The sequence below is a fragment of the Arachis stenosperma genome, chromosome 9 (assembly GCF_014773155.1).
Source record: "Arachis stenosperma cultivar V10309 chromosome 9, arast.V10309.gnm1.PFL2, whole genome shotgun sequence".
Lineage (NCBI taxonomy): Eukaryota > Viridiplantae > Streptophyta > Magnoliopsida > Fabales > Fabaceae > Arachis > Arachis stenosperma.
In genome coordinates, this window is record NC_080385.1 from 18,917,062 (window position 1) to 18,939,893 (window position 22,832).

General features: G+C 32.9%; 1 protein-coding gene and 1 pseudogene across 1 annotated transcript; both read right to left on the bottom strand.

Moving 5' to 3' along the window:
• Positions 1-353: 353 nt before the first annotated feature.
• Positions 354-5,982, bottom strand: LOC130948047 (linoleate 9S-lipoxygenase 1-like; annotated as a pseudogene).
• Positions 5,983-18,789: 12,807 nt separating this feature from the next.
• LOC130951696 (nudix hydrolase 14, chloroplastic-like) lies at positions 18,790-20,305 on the bottom strand. The gene is made up of 4 exons (XM_057880402.1): positions 19,996-20,305; positions 19,474-19,566; positions 19,134-19,377; positions 18,790-18,807 (listed from the first exon to the last, which is right to left on the bottom strand). Exons 1-3 carry the CDS (start codon positions 20,149-20,151, stop codon positions 19,228-19,230), a joined length of 399 nt encoding a protein of 132 aa, XP_057736385.1. The 5' UTR covers positions 20,152-20,305; the 3' UTR covers positions 18,790-18,807; positions 19,134-19,227.
• Positions 20,306-22,832: the final 2,527 nt, after the last annotated feature.

The window sequence follows — 22,832 nt, forward strand, 5'->3', positions numbered from 1 at the left end:
TTCTAAGGCTTGGCTCTTTGTTCCTCTGCTTGATTTTTGCCTCGATATCCGCCAACTTGTTTCCAAACTTCTTGAAGGCTTGTATGGCCCTCGAATCCGATGTCCAGTTCGAATTGTTAGTGTTGCAAGTGTGAGGAATGTTGAAGTTAGTCCCACATCAAAAAAAGCATAAAAAAGTGAGGAGTTTATAAGATGAGTGACCCATTTACTTGATGACGACATAAGTCTTGGCAAGAAGCCAAATAGTACCTTCAGCACCTTTAGCAGGCAAGACAACTCTGCTAACAGCACCAAATATGTCTCCGCCAGGGTGTGGCACACTTAATTCAATGGCCAATGGTGTCAATGTTCCATCATTTTTCAAGAACAGAATTGTCCTTGTTGCATAAGCCTTTGAAGTCTTAACTCTTAAGCCCGTTTATCTTCCTCAAGTATGGCATGAATGCATGATGCATCATGGTAATCTAAGATGAACAATTTGTTCCTTTCAAGCGCCTGTTACATTACATGTATCAATATATATTTGGTTTTTGAGTAAAAAAACTATTTATATATTTATGAAATATATGTCATTAATTATTAATTACCTCATCAACGGTAAGTCCTTCTAGGTTACTCTCAAGGGTTCCTTTTGTAATTGCACTCGTCTGATCACCATAAATTGAGGGATCCAGTGTGCTTTGTGGTGGAAACACCTAATATTACAAGAAAAAAAAAATCAGAAACAGTTGCCTCCATTTTAGATACACAAAAGTATTATCTATAAATTCAAAATTAGTCTTTCATGTTATTAATATATGTGTTGTTTACTTGTTTAACTCATTTTTAATATATATTTTATATTTTAATATATATTATGTACAAGTGATTAATTGAATAAGATGAAAACTCAGGTGCAGTCGATTTTATGTGAAGTTGATACTTGAGAGCCGTTAGATGATTTGATTGATTTAACTAAATTTTCATCTAACGGTTCTCAACTATCAACTTCACGTGAAGTCGACTGCACCTGAATTTTCACCGTTAAATAAACAGTTCTTTTTGTTGACAGAGTATAAATCTTACATAAGACATGGTTGAATATGAGAAACAATTTATTCTTTTAAAGAGTACTTACCTCAAGGCGTTTAATAACATTTGGATTTACTCCAGCAATCACTTCTCTGGCAAATTCTTCGTCAGTCATCCATGCAGACTTACTAACTGAGTAACTAGTTCACGATAACACAAAAACTAAATTATTTTCTATTTACATTGAATTAAATAAATGGAAATGGGCAAAGCATAAATAATAATGGACCTTGGATGACATGAGGTGGAGGGAACTTGAGGACTTGTTCACCATCTGTACGGAAATTTTCCTTGAGAACTGGTAAGGGGCTGATATCGCTGATGACATCAGTAGGGAGGTAAATTCCACCTTCAAAGAATGCACGAGCATCGTCGAAGCTATCAAACTCACTGTTTAAACCAAACACTGATTGGAACCTTGGTAACACGTTTTGAGCCAAAGATTTGATTCCATATGTAAGGAAATCTGATGACTTCAAGTGACCAAAGATTTCATCTCTTGGAACATAAGTACTTGAGCTCGGTGCCTCGCTCTTGGGATCTGTTCACAATTTTATTTTGATTATTACATTGGTGTTCGAAGGAGACAAGAAGAACACTAGCTTACACTTCTACACCGCTAACAGAGGCGGAAAATGTTTGATGAATAAATTATTTTTATAACTAAGTTTAATTAATTTTTTTAAATGTTTTTTTTTGTTTTTTTTTAACTAAAATTTATGATTATTCATCTTTAAATTATTAGATCAACTTGATTAAATTTTAATTATTAAAATAATTTATTTATATAGCAGTATTATATTATTATATGTTATTTTTTATTAATTTTACCATGAAATTAAGCAATTATTTTATACAGAAGCCGTTAATAAAATAGCAAATTATAAAAAAAACTTATTCAATTTTAATGTTAAAATTATTTTATATGTATTTTTAATCACGTAAAATTATGTCATCAAAAATAATTTTTTTTATATTAATTATATTAATAATCATCTAAAAAATACAGATATAATGATATTTTATAATGTTAATATATATCAAAATTAAATTTAAAATTCAATTACGAATAAAAATATTTTAAAAAAATTAAAATGATAAAATGTCCTCAAAAAATTAAAAGCGTGAAAAAATCAAATATTATATATATTTTTTTTCAAGAAATTTAGATAATAATATAATAAATAATAAACATTGCTAACCTTTTTTTGTCTTTGTTCTTCCAGTTCTACCCCTGCGAGGGTAAGGATATTCGGAAGTTCCTCCAAGAATGGGGCGAACAAGGCTGTTATCCACATCAGGGTTGCCCAAATTATTGTAGACATCATAATCATAGATTTTATCTGCTTCTTTGCGTTCTCCTGTTCCATTTTCTCTTAAATTTTCCAGTTCTTCGTTTCTGTATTTTAATAGTGCACTTGGAAGATAAACCTGAAATGTAGTATATTCAATTTTTTTTTTATTAGGTGAAAATACAGATGTTAAATGATTTAATAAATTTAACTAAATTATTATCTAATAAATTTAAGCTATCAGCTTCATATTTATTACACCTGAATTTTCACATATAGAGTTAACAACTTCAATCAAACAGCGTGACCTAAAAAATCGTTTAAAATAGATAATTATTTTTTGCCATTGATATGGCCCGAATACTACGAGCCTTATAAAGATTTTTTATTTAAATAAAAAATTTATTATTTATGTTTTTTTTTTAAATATGAGATATTTATTTTTTATTTTTTATTATTACTGTATTTTCTTGTTAAGTTAACTAGATTAATTTACTTATATTTTGTTGGCGACCAATTTTTTTCTTTTTTTTTTTATTTTTCACAGTATCCTTCAAATAAAAAATTAATCTGTCGCAGATTGGAGTTCCATTTAATGGTTTGTTGTTGACCAATGAGTTGCTGTATACATTGACGACCAAATTTTTAACATGTACAATTCACAGAAAGAATCAATGATTACACAAGTCGGATTTTTTTTTGTTAAATGAAAAAGCCCGATATAAAACATTCATTTGTTGTGAAGTATTACAATTGAATAAGTCTATTAACTCCTGACAAAAAAAAGAAAGAATAAGAGCCCGTTTGGGAAGTAGCAGAAGTTACTTTTTTTAATTTTTGGATTATAAAAAGTCATAATCTATGTGTTTGGCACTATTTTAAAAAAAGCTTTTAACTTTTCGAAAAGTTAATTTGCAGCTTTTTGAAGAAGTAAAAATATATGACTTCTTGCTTCTCGAGAAGTCATTCTACCACTTACTTAAAAAAATTAATTTTAAAACAACAAAAATCTACTTTCCTTCTTAACTCTATGAAAAATACTGACCCTTCATCACCATTTTCACACAAGGTCTGCTAGAAGCACTGGCCTTCCAGCATCATTCTCACGCGATGTTCCAAGTCTCACCATTTTTACGTAATGAAACATCTGATGGAAGTATTGATCCTCCACCACATTTTCAGACAATATTACATCTAAACAACTTACTGCATATATTCCTTCTAAGTATTTTTTTTTATCATTTTATCACTATTTTTTATTATTAAATTTGTATTCAAGTGTGGTATGAAATTTCAGTTTTAATTTTATTTTTTTCATATGTAATTTTATAGCTTCTTATTATTTTCATAGTTAATTATAACAAGTTCTTGACCTCAATAAAGGAGAAGAGAGTTATAATAGGAGTAAAAATAAAAAATAAAAAACAGTAATAAAATATACATTGACACACATTTTATATTTATTTTTTATTTTCACCTACCATATCATACACAATATTAGTGATTAGGTTATGTAAAATCAACCTTCAATATTGGAAAATATTTGTTATCATGGTTATTTTAATATTCATTCTCTTTTATAAAAAAAATTTATCTTTTGTGTTATTTATCCAAACGCTACAACTTTAAAATAAGTACTTTTATAACTAAAAAACCAAACACAAAATAACTTATTTATAAGTTACTTTTAATAAAAGTCCTTATGTTTTAAGCTCCTTTTCCAAAAGAACTTATTTAAGTTATTTACCTAAACCGAGTCTAAGTCTATTAACTCAACTCAATCCTATTAGCTAATAGTTAGTTCCAAAGGTAAGAGTTTATTAAAAGCTAATTCTAGAGAGATAACAATTGTCTCAATAATAATAAACACCGCAAAATTATATCCTTAATGGATGTAAGATTTTAATATTTTGTTATTTTGTTAAATCTATAAAATAATGTAAAGAAAAACTGATTTGTTGTTTACAAATTTTTTAAAATTCTTAGTAATTTACATTGTAGCCAATATTTAATATAAGAAAAAAAATTCAAAACTTAATTAGAAAAAACATTCAAAATTAAAACTAAAAAAAAATGGACTTTATACTATATTTTTTTGACAATCTTCTATTATAATATTAACTGAAATTGATGTTATAATGTTAGTTCTTTAGCATTATTAAAAAAAAAAATATAGACAACAGTTTTAACCCTTGTAGAAAGGCTACTTACTTCATTAGCAAAGAAGATCGATGCGGTCCTTTTTGTAATTATTGAAGTTGTAGACCCACGAGTTGCAAACAAAGTAAATGCTTCCATGGTTTGGGATGTCTTCAAGAGTCACACTAACGAGGAAGAACTCAGTTTGCATGTAGTTTTTGAGATAAAATACTGCTTGAATTCCAAACTCAGCATCATATTCAAAATAAATATCGTATGCTTCTTATGCCTTGCTCCCATTGTGGGCAAGGTTGGAAGATGATTCTCTACATAAGTTTCCTTTCCAATTTTTCCATTTCCCTTTTCTTAAAAAAAACGGAGAAAATAATAAATAAATTTTTTATTTTTCATTTTTAAAAAAATAAATTTTTTATTAAGTTCAATTATAAATAAATTTTTATTTTTGTAAATGCTGGAAAAAAAACATATAAAGTCCTCTAGCTAGCAATAGTTTAAGTGTTTGTTTGGGTCACATTAAATTGATAATGAAAAAAAAAATTATTTTTTAGCGTGTTTGATAAATTTTTAATAGTAAAAATAAAAACACTACAAACAATAATAACAACAAGCATTATCCCATTAGGTGGAGTCAACTACATGAATTAAACGACATTATTGAGCTCTGTCAAATATCATGTCTATAGAAAAACCGTTTACATGTAGAAAAAATAAAAAATATTAAAAATAAAAACATAAAAAAATAAAAATATTTTTTTGAGAATTTATAATTTATACATTTTATATAATAAATAAATAAATAATATTTTTATATTATTATATCCAAACATAATTAATAAATAAAAAGATTTTTTTATATAAAATATCTAAATATAAAATTACTTTTACTAGATGTTTTTAATAAAAAAAATAACTCAAAAAAAATCTTAAAAATTCAATCAAACAGATCCTAAATCTAAATCTAGGATTGAATAACTTATGTGTCTTCTGTTTATTGAGATCAGAGACTTATTTATAGTGTTCTCAACAAATTATAATAAACTATGAATTTGCAATGATATTGAACTTTGTTTGTTTGCGCTCCTAACGTTAAAAAAAAAAATTTGTTTTCAAAAGAATTATTTATTTTTTTAGATTATTTATTTCATCAAAGAAATGATGATGAGAAAGACATGAACACACCATCAGTCTTGGTAGCACTGATCAACTTAAGGGAAATTTGTTGGCTGAAGACGGAAGTGACATTATCAACTGTGTTACCAATAATGCCAGTGGCAGCGCCAAAGAAGCCGCCGACGGCCTCAGAAACGCCGGCGTTGGGGATGGAGGATATGGTGTTGAAGTCCAAGACATTCTTGGGCATCAACACCACAGTCCCCTTGATCTTTTGACCCTTGTTGAAGAGAAATGACATCTTTTCAATTTGTTCTTTCTTCAATTTACACAAAACTCTTATATTGGAAGAAGCTGCTTGCTTGCGACGATGCAAACGAATGTTTTGTGCTATTTATAGACCAAGTGACAAATATAAATCAACGACCGAAAGTGTTCTTGTAGTCCTAAAGAGTTCCAATGGTTTATTTTTTGAAAAAAATCCATATGCTAAACGTGATATCATAAACTTTAAACGAAAGACGTTAATTTTTTTGAAGTTTTGTCATCATATGTATCGCCTGTTAAATTTCAATCACCTACCTTTCGGTGTGGATTATATATTAATATCCATTTATTTATCATTCAAAAAAAATATCCATGTGTTTTTAAAATACACAAATCTTATTATAAGTTAAGTTGATTCACTCTTTTATTACTGCTAGACGTAAGCCTGAAATAAGGGGCATCTAGTGTACAGATGCACTTGTAAAGACTTTTGTCTTTTATGGTTTTGAAAGCGTGTCACTAAAAGTGTTACTTAAAGAGAAAGTGTTACCCTTAATCGTTAACTTGGCTCTGATACCAATTTTTTAATATCTTTTTCAAAATTTCCATTAACTCTTTTCATATGAGTTTATAATTTGTATAGATTTGGTTGGTGATACTTTATAGTTTATAATTTCATAATCAAAAGTATTAACCATTTTTACTACTTCTGATTTCATTTTTATAGTTTTTCAATCTTGTTTTAGTTTATAATATTCTTTTTTGCATGGATCATTGTAAATAAAATCTTTTATCTGTTTGTCTTTTTCTTTAATATAATTTTTAAAATCCTCAAAAACTTCTTTTATTTCTACATTTTCTGTTGTTTCTAAATATCTTTTTAATTTTTCAACTTCATTCTCCATTTTTTCTTTTAACGACTTTAATTCTTTTAAGTCATAATATGGTTTTTCAGGCATTTATAAATTTTTTAAGTTTAGCTCCAACTTGTTTATATTTGTTCTTATTTCTATCTTTTTTATTATAAGGTCATTAATTTCGAACTGAAGATTATTTAATTCCCTCTTATACTCCTTTATTTTACTTTTTAATTTTTTCGCCCTTTTTCTTTTTATTTTGTTTTCTGGTCTTTCAATCTTTGTATACCTCATTATTTATCTTAGTATTTCTGCAAATTCTATCATCTATTCATCACTATTTTCTAGAGATTCTATTAATTTTTCTAACTCTTCAACTTCTCTTTTCAATTTGTCATAGATTATTTTTAGAGCTTTAAATGCTCCTTGATTTATTTCAGAAAAATGTAAATAATTCAACCGATTTTCTCTTCCGAAGAGCTCTTGTTTCTTGTCTTGATAGGTTACATATATTTTTTCTTTATTTATTGTCATAACTTAGTGTTTAGGGTTTCATTTAATTTTTCGACCTTTTTTGTTAATTCTTTTATTTCAGAATTTTCTTCTTTAGACTTTAACTTAGATAAACTTAAAGGGCTATTAATTTTGGATTCTCTTATTTGAAAATTCGATGAAACTAATTTTCCTGATGGTTCTTTTAGTAAAAGAACTGGGTTTTTAATAGCTTTATATTTTGGTATTTCTGTCTTTACAATTTTCTGAAATAATTCATCAACATAAATTCTTTCTCTGTTTTTAAATATTATACTATGATGGCTATTTGTTAAAGCATAATTTATTGCATATGTAATTGAAAATGGTTCATCATCTTGTTCCATTAGGTTCTTTCTGTGAAATTTATAAGCCAAACTTATAGATCTTCCAAGATTTTCAGTTGACAAAGGTATAGCATATCCAAGATGGGCATTGAATTTAACATTTACGTTTGCCAAGTTTCCATGAACAATTCCAATTATTTGATCTATTGGGTCATCAGTAATTCTTTTGTCACAGATTGCTAAGCTTATTGGTGAATTAATTCCTTTCATATATGTAGATTTGATTAAGACTTGTATAGTACTAATATGAATCCATCCAATTTTAGATCTTTTTTGCTGATCCTTAATTTTCTCAATCTGTTTACTCAATTCTTCATCATTTATCAAGGCTATTTCAAGTTCTCCATTGGCAGATTTTATCTTTATAGGGGCTTCAAGTTGAATTTTTCCATAGTATATTATATTTTTTCTATTAAAAACTTCTTTTAAAAGATTTTGTTTATTAAAATTTTCATTTGATTTGAGATTTAATTCTGTCTTTAGAACAGCCTGTTTTTCATTATCTAATAATGCAGATAATCTATAATAGTCAGATTCTTCCGTTAATTCTAAATTTTCTAAATAATTCATAACTAAGAGATTAGGATAAAGGCATACCTTTCTGGAGAAAAACTTCTTTTATTTAGAATATTTTACATAAGATGTTTTTTATCTCCAGAGGGGAGATTGTAGATACTAACTCCAGAGGGGAGTTTAGAATTGGTTTTTCCTAAGGGAATTCTTCTTCAAACTATAGAATCGCCTCGGCAGCTTCCTCCTTACTCTCCTAGCATATGAGTACTCTTAGCCTCCTGCTTTCTATGGTTTGATGCCTTTTACAATTGCCTAAGCAACCTATTTATAATGGTTGGGTCTGATGGACAATTCCCATCCTTACCCTTCTTATGACGTCATTGCTTACGTCATTGTTTATTATCTTGCACCAGCTACATTGTTGGTGCTCTATGACCTAAGCGCTTACGTCACTATGCAATAATGTTGAGAGATGTGTAATACCCGATCTAACCGAAATTAATTAAATAATGAGTTAAGTAGGAGCGAATATGGTTGGAAGATTTGGCAATTGGAATTTGATGATTTCAATATGATATTTGGATTCAGTGAATTTTTCTGAGTCGGAAGACATAGTTTTCTGCGTAAAAGCGCGCAGTGGAATTTTGACCGGCAGTACCGCTGAGACCTGTCTGGTACTGCAGCTGAGAAAATTGATTATGAGTAAATAGGATTAACAAATGAGGAATTATAATTAGGGGAGGTAGAAATATTTGAAGTGCGATTTAGAGCGCTAATCTTAAAGGTTTTGGTCCAAAATTGGGCCAACGGATAAAAATAAGTGAACTGGGCCTAAGTGGGCCCAAGACCCAACATATATAAACATTAGTTATGAGCATTTCAGCTCATTTTGCCCTAAAAAAGGTGTGTGGGGCGCTGAATTGAGAAGAGAGAAGAGAAGAGAGAAAACCTAACTCTCTTTGATCTTCAAACCACCATAACTTGAGCTACGGAGCTCCGATTGACGAGCCGTTTGCGGCCACGCGTCGCTCTTCTCATCCTCTACAATTCTATCTAAGTTTTGTGGTGAGTATCCCATTCATCTCTGTCCAGTTTTCGAAATTCCCCACTGTTACACGTTTTTGGGAAGTTAGTGTTGAAATCTTGTGATTTTGGGTGTTTAGGGATACTCCAACATGGATTCTAAGTGGGTTCTATCCCTACTTCATATGGGCTGAGGTAAGAAGTGCTCAAACCCTTGTGATTTATCATCTTTATGAGCCCTAGGTTGATGTATGTATGTGATATTGGTTATGTTAGTGTATTTGGTGATTTTGATGCACAATTGGGAGGTTGGTATTGCTTGTGGAGCTTTGGTGAGGCTTTGAGCTAAGGGTTGGTGGAGACTTCCATAGAAGAGGCTCAATTGATTTGGCTACAAGAGGTACAGTTTAAGTTTCATTTAAGTACCGTGTGGTGTGATGAGAATTCCTAGGCTAGATGCCCCTAGGATTAAGTTTGGATTGTGTAAATGGTTGGTGCTAATATGCATAGTTGGTATGTAATGTGAAATTAATGATTGGATTGAGAATTGTGTGGCCTTGTATGTTTGGTGTATTGAAAATTTGATGTATTGGGTAATGAGTATTAATTTGTGGTTTATGCATTTAAATTGTGAAATTGGGCCGGAGGCCGTAAATTTTGGGTTGGAGGCCGGAAAGAGGTAAGGGAGGTAAGTTGATGTGTGCATTGTATGATGACACAAGAGATTGGATGAATTTCATATAATGAATATATGAATGATTGGGTTGGTTATTGGATAATGAGGTTTGAGGAGTTGAAGTGTGGAAATTGGTAATTTTGGGTGAAATTGTATAGATGAGGTATGTTTGATTTTGGTTGAGATATATTATGTGGTCATATATGTGAGTATGATTATTGATGCCTTGATGGTATGATAATGCATGAGAGATATGTATGTTGTGATATATGCTTGAGAAATGATTAAGGTTGATTTGGGGGTGAAACCACGTGATAGTGAGTATGATATTGGTTATGTATAATGATGGTTGATTGGAACTAGTACTGTTGAAAATTGGGATGAGGAAGAATGTATGACATGTTGATATGTTTGTAATTTAGCCATTTGTTTGAAATGGGTAAAGATGGTTATATGGCGGTTTTGTGAATTGTGGTAAGGTGTTAATGTATGAGTTGAGGAGGCTTGATGTTAATTTTGATATATTTTGACTGGTTTCAAAAAGGGTTGAAATTGGCATGTTTTGGTTGATTTTGAAAAGAGTTGAAAATGGCTTGTTTTGAAAATGGCACTTTGTGGTTTTATATGAAAACATGGTTTTTGGGCATACTTTGACGGGACATAACTTGGACTACGGATCTCTGTTTTGTGCCAAATCTGTTTAGAAATGTAATTGGATCCGGGATGTCCATGCCGTTCGAAAAACAGGTGAAAAACGATTTAAAATGAGAAAGTTATGTCCGTCGGAAGATTGGGGGTTGAATCTGTGAATTCTGCAGCTTTTAACTTAGAAAATTTTTAGCAGAATGACCCTCCACGCGTAGGCGCACTTGGCGCGTACGCGTCGTTCTTCAAGAAGGCACCATCCACGCGTGCGCGTGGTGTGCGCGTGCACGTCGATGCGCTGCACCCATTGCCCAGCCATTTTCCCGAGAGTTGTGCCAGAGTTGTGCCAGTCTTGTGCTTGGGGCGCAAGTGTACCCACGCGTACGCGTGGCTGACGCGTACGCGTCGTTGTCTATTTTTCAATCCGCGCGTCCGCGTGAATGGCGCGTATGCGCCGATGAGTTTTGTGGCCATCCACGCGTGCGCGTGGAGTACGCGTACGCGTGGCCCTGTTTTCATGCCAAAGTTGATACTTGAGTTTTAAAAGCCAAATCTCATACTTTTAAGCCTCCGATCTCACCCCTTATGTATTAAATCATTATGATATGCTTAGTAATGAGAAAGGAACTATGGGATGTGGTAACTTGCGAGTGAAGCAAGGGGAAAAGTTATGATCAATGGCGATCAACGATGATTATATGAGATATGGAGGATGACGGTAGGAGTACCGTGTATGCCATGAGCCGAAGGGCTATATTTATTGATAAATGGCTGGTTCCTGATTGGACCATGAGCCGGATGGCTGAGTCATTGCCGGGTCACGGCAAAGCCATTATTGATTATGGCTGAGAATAATTGCATATATGATTAATGAATGAATGTGTTAAATGGATAATAATGGAAGATGTTGAAATGTGATGTGTAACCCCGGGTAGTAGGCAGTGGCGTTGTCCACTTGCTCCGGGTGTGAGACGAAAAAGGATGTTTATGATAAATGGGTTTAATTATGGAGTTTTGAATGAATGTATTTGTGATACCTGGGTAGTAGTAAGGGTTGTGGTTCGTCCCACTTGCTCCAGGTTAATGTTTGAGATTTGATAACAATGAGGATTGATAATATGAATTGAGATTGAATGAATATATGTTTGAGATACCTGGGCAGTAGCAAGGGTTGTGGTTTGTCCCGCTTGCTCCGGGTTAATGTTTAAGATACCTGGGCAGTAGCAAGGGTTGTGGTTTGTCCCGCTTGCTCCGGGTTAATGTTTAAGATACCTGGGCAGTAGCAAGGGTTGTGGCTCATCCCACTTGCTCCGGGTTAATGCTTAAGATACCTGGGCAGTAGCAAGGGTTGTGGTTCGTTCCACTTGCTCCAGGTCAGAGTTTGTGACGCCTGGGTAGTAGCCGCAGTAGTGGTTGTTCCACTGGCTCCAGGTTGAGCTGTTAAACACCCGCCTGGGTAGTAGCCGCAGTAGTGGTTGTTCCACTGGCTCTGGGCTGAGTGGGTAGTAGCAAGGGGGTTGTAGCTCAAACCTACTTGCTCCGCAAGGGGTGTTTCTGTCCATGGTTAGCTACCAGGACGTGTCGGGTTGGCTATATAACCGACAGATGATATCATCAGCCATAGGGCAGGCATACATCATTTGCATATGTTTGAATTGTTTGGGTTTGCCTATTTGTTTTGGATTTCTATATCATATATGCTATGTTACCTGATTACATGCTACTTGTTCTACTTGTACCTTATTTGTGTATTACTTGTCTGTATTGCTTGTGTTTGTACAACTGAGAAATCCCTCATGATGGTGTCGGTGGATGTTGGGGGCTGTTCTTGATGAGATGAGTTGATAATGCGATTGCATAATGATGATGATTTTTGAATGAGATCATTTGAGCCCCCTGGGTAGACGCAGTGATGTGATTTCACTAGCTCCAGGCGAGGGTATGATGTATTGATATAAAGTTGCTGAAGCAGAACAACTGGTAATGGTTTTGCTTATAATTCTGAGTCTGATTCGTGAAAGAATCAGCAAATTGGGAAACATGTGTAACATGAACTAGATTTAGTATCCCCTTACGACAGATGCCTATTTATGGATTAGTGAGAATCTAGGCTGGATACTTGGTGAAAAGGAGTTTAGGATGCTTAGTGAGTTTTTATTGCAGTGCATTGTATTTATTTGGCACTTTTACCGTACTGGGAACCCATGGGCCCGGGGTTCTCATTCCGTATATATCTCTTGTTTTTCAGATACAGGTTCAGGTGCTCAGAAGTGAGCTGCGGTTCGTCTGAGAGACGGCGAAGATATTTATTTGCTCTACTTGTATTTTGCTTAGAATCTCTCCACCTTTGTTTTGAAAGGATTATATTATGTGTTGAACTCTTTTGGAACTTGCCTATAGAGGCTCTTATGTTTCCTTTGGGAGAGATTAGGATGTACTGTTGTCAACTACTTTCATACTGTACCCTAGCCGGCCTAAACTTCGCGGGTCGCGACTAGTGGCTATTACTTATGTTATATATATCTATCTGTTATCTATCTCTTAATCTCCTTTATGCCTTGTCTGTATGTGCTTTCGGCTTCACGTTCTATCTTTTCGTTGTGGAAACGTGAGTGATACGTCTTCGCGATTTTATTTCTACTCTTTTCAGGCTTCTCGATTAATACTCCTTTCGAAATTACCTATATTTATATATTAAAAATCCACCAGAGAGTCGTATCACCATAATATCATTGACTTATGACTCGAGCATAAGGATTTGCATATTAGGGTGTTACAAGATGCTTCAGATGTGCTGTCCTCCTCTTTCATCATGTGACCTTCAGATGCATTGTCTTCTTCCTTTATCATGTGGGTTGATTCCGTTTTATTATTGCTTTCTTCAGATAACTCTGAAACACATAGCTGGCACTTGTGGTCTTCTCTGTCTTTTATCAGATAGCAGAGATTCCTCTTTATCCCTTCGGGGAGCTTTTCTAAGAGTCCAGATAAGTTGTAGAATGCTGATTCAAATTCCACTAAGAGTCTCATCTCTCTTTCTTCAATTTCATTCCTTTTACTGGACACAAGCAAAGTATTTCTGCTTTTATAATTGATTCTTGTGTGAGATTCCCTTGTTATCTTTTGAGTTCTTTCGAAGACCCTTGCTAGTGTGCTGGCTAGTCTTCCTTCATGACTGTAGATTGTTAAATCTTGAACTTGATCAATTGGTTGAAAATTTCCTGGGAAGACGGACATGAAGATTACTTGATGTGCTGGAACCAAGCATTCTTCTTCTTCATTAAAATAGGTTGACTATTCGTAAATTTTAGGGATATATCCCTTGGATTTACGTTGTCAATCATATTTTTAAATCTCTTTACTGCATCAATGAATCCTGCAAGAAACTCACTAATAATTTTCAGATCATTAAAAATTAAAATTGTATCAATTAATCCATACTGGAAAAACTGATAGGTGTCAGATGGGGAAGCATCTGGAAATATAACCAGCTTTGTTAGCTGTTCTTTGGCAATAGGATAATATCCCAAGATTGCCCTTTTTTCTTCAGTCCAATTCAGGACTATGTTAAGAGTTTCTCTGAGATTTGATCTACAGACCCTTTTCTTTTCCTTGATTTCAGCCCTTGTAGGAATGTTTCTTATTATTCCTGTTCTCTGGGTTTGAATTGGAGCTTTATCTGCTCTTTTTAGGGTTTGCTCTGGATGAAGAGCTTCATATTCCCTGAAAGATTCCTTTGTTTCTTCCAGTGTTAAAAACCCTCCTTTATGAATTATCCTTGATTGATGTGTAAATGGTGCTGCTTTTTCCCAGGCATCATATACTCCTTTCATGGGGCCATTATAAATTACATAATATTTTTTATCTTGGGTGGATTTTTTGATAATTTCAGCAATTGTTTTGTTTTCTGGAATTTTTTCTTCACCTGATTTGTCCACCACGCTTAGCTGGCTGAACTCTGATGGTTTTGGTTGTTGTGTTGATTTCATTGCTTCGATGGCCTTCTTGAGGGATTGGATCTGTATCCTTATTTGCTGACAATGCTTGCATTTTTCGAGTTCTTGTTCGTATTTTTGAATTTCTTGATCTAATGCGTTGTAGACGAACTCCATTCTCTTGTTAATGTATCTGCAATAACATTTTTGTCACCCTTAATATATTCAATTTTTATTGGATATTGTAACAAAAATAATTGCCATCTTACCAATCGTCCATGATTATAATCAACTTTTAAATTATATCGTATAAAACCTGTTAGGTAACTTGAATCTGTCCTTAATGTAAATTCTTTGAGTAGTAAATCGATTTTCCATTTCTTAAGAGATTTAATTGCTGCCAGAGTTTCCTTTTCATGAGTGGTATATCTCTGTTCTGTTGGAGTAAAAGTTCCTGAAATATACCTGCAAAGTAATTCCTTTGGGGGATATTTAGAATCTAGTGATTCTTTTTCTTGTTCTAAGCTTCTTATAGCTTTCTTAGCTTTTAGACATCCTGACCAGGTTATGTCTGAGGCATCTGTTTCTACTATTAAGTAGTCATTTTCTTCTGGAATATAAAGTTCTGGAAGTTTTTCACATAATTCTTTAATTCTTTGAATTTGCATACTATCTTTTTCATCCCATTTCCATTCTTTTTTAGTACTTATTTTTGGAAATAAGCTTTTAGTATATTCTGTTATATTCTTTAAAAATCCTTGATCAGAAATATAATTTATACACCCTAAAAATCTTTGTAATTGTTTTCTATCTTCTATTTTATTAGGAAATAAATTTACTTTTTCTAGAACATTTGGTTGTAGTTTTAGCTTTCCTTCAGTGGATAGAATTAATCCAAGAAACTCTATTTCTTGTTTTGCTATTCTTGCTTTCTTTTTGCTAAGAACTAATCCTTTTTCTTTACATCTTTCTAAAACTATTAATAATTTTTGAAGATGATCTTCTTTATCCTGTTTTGTAAAAATTAGTATATCATCAATGTACACTAAAACAAATTCATTTAACTCCTTTAGATTTTCTTCCATAAATCTTTGATAAATACCTGGGGCTTGTTTTAATCCGAATGGTAATACATTCCATTCATAGAGCAACACACTTGTTGATTCTTTTGTTGGGCAAGTAAAAGCAGTTAATTTCTTTGCTTCTTCGTCTAAACGAAGTTGCCAATATCCTGATTTTGCATCAAGAGATGAAAACCAAGTTGCTCCTTTGATTTTTTCTAAAATAGAATCTTTTCTTGGAAGTTTATGAGCATCACCAATAGTTGCTTCATTCATTTTCTTATAGTTTATTACCATTCTTCGTTTTCCCCTTTTAATTTCATTATTGTTTTCAACGTAAAAGCTGGAGCCGCATGAGGACTTTTACTTAATCTTATAATTCCTTTTTCCAAAAGATCTTTACATTCTAGTGAGAACTCTTCTCTATCTCTTGCGGAATAAAGAATTTTATTTGGAACATTTATCTCTTTTGTGGGATCTTTTAATTTAATGCTTACTAATTCGTTATTTGTATTTTTAATATCTAAAGGATTTTCAGCACAAATTTCATTCAAAAGTTCTTCTATCTTTATTTCAAGATTATTTTTTGGAATATTTATCTGAAAGTATAGATTTAAATAACATGTTTCTAATATAGAAAATATTTTAAATTTTAAGATCTTATCTATAGTAGTAGTTGGTATTTTTATACGTTTTGATTTTTGATTTATTGAAGAATCGTGTGGAGCTTTTAAAACTATATATGTTAATTCTTGAATGAATGGATGATATAGCTTTAAAAAGTTATTTCCTATGATAAAATCCATTCCAGAATCTAACATATATATAGATGGAACAATGAATCTATAATTTGAATAAAAATTTCAACCATCTCTGCTTTTTGGTCAATTTTATGTATTGATTTGTCAGCTATTCTAACTCTTAATGGTTTCTTTAATTTTTTCCAATCAAGTTTTATATTTGAACTAGCAAAGCATTGTGTTGCTCCAGAGTCTATGAAAGCATTTATAAATTTTTCTGTTATTTTTATAGTAATAAATGTAGCATTATTACTCAGTCTCTGAGTCTGTTTCTGAGACATATTCAAAAATATAGTCTAAGTTATCATCAGATTCTTCTAGTGGTTCCATGAGACAAGATTTAGCAATTTCTATTTGTTTAGTAAGATCCTTTTTATCCTTCTTTTTTGGGCATTCATTTGCGTAGTGTCCTTCTTCTTGGCAATACCAACATTTACAATTTTCTTTTTATTCGGGCAATAGTTATTTCTTTGTCTTTTGTTTTTATTGTTATTTTCTTTCCTAAAATATCTCTTTTTTCTCCAGTTTGGATAGTATTTTCTTCTTCTAAATTGATATTTTCTTTTTCTTTGAAAATTTTTATTAAGACCATATTTTTGAGGTATCTCTTCATTATCCTGACAGCAAATTCTAATTATATTTGCAAATCTTTTTTGAGTTGCTTCTTGCATACAACGTTCTTTTATTTCCTCTCTTATTGCAGAGGTTGCTCCACCAAAATTATTTTCAATTGTTCCTCTATTTATTTCTCTTATAAATCTTCCCATTATAAATTCATTAGCAGGATATGGAAGTTTTGTTATATACATACTGAGATAATGATTTTTATCTTCTTCTTTTAATTTGTAATAATGTATTCTATATTCACATATATAAGACTCCACATTACATAAATCATATATCTGAATATTAGCTAAATGGTTTTTTGCTTCTTGATATTCTTTATTATAGACTTCTTGTCTATGATCTATAATATTTTTTCTAAAAAATTCTTTATATAGAATCATCATTATATATAATATCTTATCATAAGCTGTTGTTTTTGTTTCTAATTCTTCTATTATTTGGTTTTCTATTGATGTCATATAATCTCTTATAGTTCCTTTAGTATGAAATCCTATGTAATTCCAAATGTCTCTTCCAGACAATTCACTAAGTTTTGGATTAGTAAAGGCTTCTAATAAGAAGGAATTCAACCAATTTTCGAAAATTTCTTTTTCGTTCTTTTTGCAGTCTAAATCGAGCATTCTTTCTCCTTCCATTTCCTGGATTTTAGGAACGTATTTTGATGGTATTTTTGTATATTTTGAATCTTTATTTATAAATCATTTTTTAAAAGCATAATTATCAAAACCTGTTTCCCAATTAAATTGATATTGATTATCCTTAGATATTCCAGCTTCATTTTTTACTTGTATTGGAATTGCTGGTTCTTCGTCACTTGAATAGTCTAGAATGTGTTCTTCATTTTCTATATTTTCATCATTTACTAATTCTTCTTCTATTTGAAAACCATGTTCCATAATATTATTTTCTTGAGCCATTTTTAATTGTTTAAAAAGCATTGTAACTTCTTCTAATTTTTCTTCAATATTCATAATTTCAATGGTGGTTTTACTTTTAACTCTGTTATATTGATTATATTTTGAAAATTTTCTTCTTTGGGATTCTCTTTTTCCTTATTTCACTACAAGAAAACACGTCTTTTGCCACGCTTTTAAAGCGTGGCGAAAAGCTGAAAAAAGCGTGGCAATAGCTTTTCGCCACGCTTTTTGAGCTACCGCCACGCTTTTGAAAGGGTGACCTATCAAAGGGTGGCGGTTGCTCTATCGCCACGCTTTTTGCAGCCTATTGCCACGCTTTTTGTTTGCCACGCTTTTTTACAAACGGCCACTTGGAAAAGCGTGGCTGTAGGTGGAGATACGGCCACGCTTTTAAAACGTGGCTGTAGGTGGAGATACAGCCACGCTTTTAAAGCGTGGCGATAGGTGGAGATACGGCCACGCTTTTAAAGCGTGGCGATAGGTGGAGATTCGGCCACGCTTTTAAAGCGTGGTGATAGGTAGAGATACGGCCACGCTCCATAGCAAAAATATACAGCCACGCTTTAAAAGCGTGGCGAAAGCCTTGTTAAATTAAAAAAAAATTTCTTTTTGTTACTTGATCTTTCATTGCTACACAATATAAATTTTCAATCCTTTTTTATTACCAAACCTACAAATATAGTATGCAATTTTTATTACAAGACAAATCAAACAATAATTAGTGAGATATTTACTATAATTATTTTATACATTAAAAAACTATTACTCAAATACAAAATAAATTTCGAGTTCAAATTCCAAAACTAAAAACCGAAGAAAAATACAGAAACAATACAAGTTAGAACTGCTCATAATATATCAAATTACACTAATAGAGATGATCATCAACCTAAATACTTAGTAAAAGATTAAAATCAACCTAAAACTGCTCCACTTTGTGCATTAAGCGTTCAGGTTATCCATTCCAATACTAGCCTGCAGCAAAATATCAAGAACAAATTGAACCAACAACAATGATATATATAAAAATATTATAAGAAATAATCTAATTTATGCATGTATTAACAATTCTAAATTAAACCAGCTTCACATTCTACGATAAAATACTGTTAGATTGAACCACAGAAAGCCAGAAATTGAATTGAATGCTCACTGATTGGTAAATGCAAATCTAAATACCAAACTAAATTATTGAACAACTATAAAGCAGATGCATTATTAGCTCTTTTTTTAAGCGACAAAATTATTTATTTGCAAAACCAATAAAGCAATAAGGTTGATGCAGAATGCTTAAGGTATACCGGTGAGGGAAAAAATCTGCATCCTGTTGAAGAATCCAAGAAAGCAGTGAGATCAACCATGTCTTCAAGTTTGAACTTTATGCCAGTCTCCTCTTCAACCTGTCAGAGGCACAACTAAGCTATGAAGAGAATTGGAGAGAGAGAGAGAAGCCTCACGAACTGCAGTGCCAACGAAATCACCCTTGTCATCATCCAACATTCCAGTAGGCAATTCCAAAATAATTCTTCCAGTAGGAACCCTTGCCTGATAAATAAAAAATAATAAGCATAATATGGAACTCTAGTTAAAATGTTTGAAAAAAAACATAGTTCTCTCTGCAAGGATCCAACATCATAGAACCTGTTCAGTAAGGACAACATAAGTTTCACCATCTGATTCCAGAAGTATCAACACAGTCACAGCAGGTCCTCTTGCAAATACAATACCTGGAACCTAATCACGGTTTACTTTATTATATATAAAGAAAGAAATCAGCATCAGGTGCAAGTGCACAGAAATTACAAGCAAAAGAGAAATGATGGATGCCTAAAAACATAAGGTAAGAAGCAAAAGATCCTAATAGTTGTGTATTTTAGATACCACATACTAGTTCATAGCCCCTTGCTAAAATTAAAACAAGAAAATGGAAACATAGACTGGCTTATAAATGTCAGCTTTAAATTTGAGAAACCTAATGCGCTTTCCAAACATGTCTACACCCTGTTTACACCAAAAAGAGTCCAACTAGTTTTGTTGATTTTGATTTGAGAACATGAATAAGACTAGAAGACTAACAGGTTAGTCAGTTACTTAAATTACCACTTAACAAGGCCTAATTATCAGAAATCATATCCACTTTTTAAACACTGATGATGCAATTACCTGAATTAGAACTTGTCTCAGAGCCAAGGTGCCATTAGCTAGAATCCCAATCTCACTTTGCAAGTTATGCAACCATTGCTTGAATAAAGAGGAATCAATAGCATTCCTGCAATGGAAAACAACAAAAACCAAACCAAACCACCACAACTGAGACATGTTTTTTATATAGCATGATAACAAGAAGAAACTGTGTGCCTATCAATTCTCTTTTGCCATTACATCTCATGGGGACTTGTCAAAACCTAGCATCTAATTGAACAAAACCTCCAATATCTAATTTTAGTAGCTGTCAAAACCTGCAGGGTGTGAAAGAGGAAGAAATGAATGCCTAAATCCATCATTTAATATTGGCTAAGAAAAATATGAGCTACACCATAATATGATACTCTATCAAACAAAAGGCCGTCCAGCAACCAGATCAGAAGAAAAATTAGATCAGACAATAAGGTCGGCGAACAGTCAAGACAACAAGAAAAACCAAAAATAAACACACAAGCTATGCACATTAAATAAAATCAGTCAAGTTCAACCAGATCTTAGATCTCCACAGTAGAAGATCGGAGTCAGAGTTATCAGCATGCTATATACAGTTAAACATAGCACAATTTCTGAATGCTTGTTCGTTACCTGTGTGTGAGTTGCTATGCCTCTCATCTGAGCTCGACTACCTTAAAGGTTAGCAATCTGCTGCGTAAGCCTTACCAACTGTCGAGTTATTAAAATTTATTATTTAGAGTCAAGTTACAAGTGTATTGAATACATTAATATAATTAGGGGTGGTAAAGCTGGATTTTCTCATTGTCAAATAGGGATGACAACTGGAACTAGAGTGGAAAGCATATATAATACAAAATATTTTATTATTAAATCAGAGCAGCAGCAGCACAGCAGAGCCAGAAATCAAATAATCATTCAGCAAATAATTATCCATAACTGAAATCAATAAATCAACATCACAGTAAAAAATAGCAGCTCTCATTAACACAATAAAAAACACCAGCTACACAACAGAACCAGAAATCAAATAAATCATCAACAAAAATTCAAAAACAGCAACAAATAATCAATAAAAACCATGAAATCAATAAATCAACAAAAATTCAAAAACAATAGAGCCAGAAATTCAAAAACAGCAGCAGCAGCATACCAAAGCCATTTTTTTATCAATAATCAACCAAGAACAAGCCAGTAACTAAAAACAAAGCGTTTTCAAGAAGCAGTGGCTTAAGAAAGCAGTAAACAAACACACCTGAGTCGCATAAGTCCGCTGAAAAGGGCTCTTCTCTGCATTGAGCTGAAAGAAAAGATTCAAAAGAACACATTATGCTTCAATTTAGAGAAACTTAAAAACACGATTACTTGATTCACTGCTATCTACGATAGCAAATTTTACCCTAACTATTCTGCACAATCCTTTTAACTTGATCACACACACATACAAAAAAACTGTTCAACCTTTTATGTAAAAACTATGATCGATACCTACATTCCAGTTGCTAACAAATTCTGAAGTAAAAAATTTTATTCACAGAGACTATGTTCGCCACTTAATTAGCTATAATTAAAGAAGCCTAGCAGGATACTGAAATCCAGTAATCTACCGAGTCTCACGGAAATGACAGAATAAGTTAAAAGGAATCAAGTGAGAGATAAGCGAATTGAGCACGATGAGAGTGAAGCAGAAGTCATTCTCAAACAGGAACTACAGCTTCCTCAGATCAATAAGCACACGCAAATCATCTTTCAAATAACAATCGAAAACGAAGGAAAGTAAAGAAAAACCTAATTATCAAAAGCTAGTAAACGAAACGGCGATCAAAGAGAGAATTGAAGTGAGGAAGGGTTTATGAAAGAGAGAGAGAGAGTACGGACATTTTTGAACTGAAGGAGGCCATAAGGTCGCCGAGGTAGGAGACAGTGCGATGAGCGGATTCGATGAGCGGAAGACGAAGATGAAGATTAACAAGATGAAGAAGGGTGAAGGGCTAAGGGCGAGTGACGAAGATTAACAGTACGATGAGCGGATTCGATGAAAGGTTTCGAGTGACGAAGGCTAAGGGCGAAGGGTGAAGGTCGAAGGGCGAAGGGCGAAGGGTTCAGGGCGAAGTGCGAAGGGTGAAGGGTGAAGGGCTAAGGCTAATGGGAGGCGCTCTTCAGGCTTAGGGTTTCGAGTGATTAGGGTTAGTGTCTTTGGGTTGGGGACCGGGTTGGGAGCCGGGTCAGGGGCCGGGTTAGGGTCAATGGGTTGGAGCCCCTCTCGCCACGCTTTTAAAACGTCACTGTTTTGCTCTACGGCCACGCTTTTGAAGCGTTGCAGAAAAGGACCTTTTGGCCACGCTTTTAAAGCGTGCCAAAAGCGTACTAGGATATGGCCACGCTTTGTAAGCGTGGTCGTAATGAAACCCTGTCGCCACGCTTTCAAAACGTCCTTGTTTCTCTTTATGGCCACGCTTTTGAAGCGTGGCAAAAAGAAAGTGTGCCCGTTTCTCTAACCAATTGCCACACATACAAAAGCGTGGCCGTTGATGCTTTTCGCCACGCTTTTGAAGCGTGGCAATAAAAAAAGTGGCCAAATCTCTAATCTATTGCCACCCTCATAAAAGCGTGGCCATTGACCACTTTTGGCCACGCTTTTGAAGCGTGGCAAGAAAAAAGCGTGGCCATAGGCCTTTTTTCTTGTAGTGTTTCTTTGAAATTTTATAGATACTAATATTTCTTCAAGCATATCTACTATAGAATTTAATTGTGGGTTAAAAGTATGATGAAGATGTGGGGAATCATTTCCATGGTAGCATTTTTTAGAAATTCCATGTGAAAAATAAGTTTTTTCAGGTTTT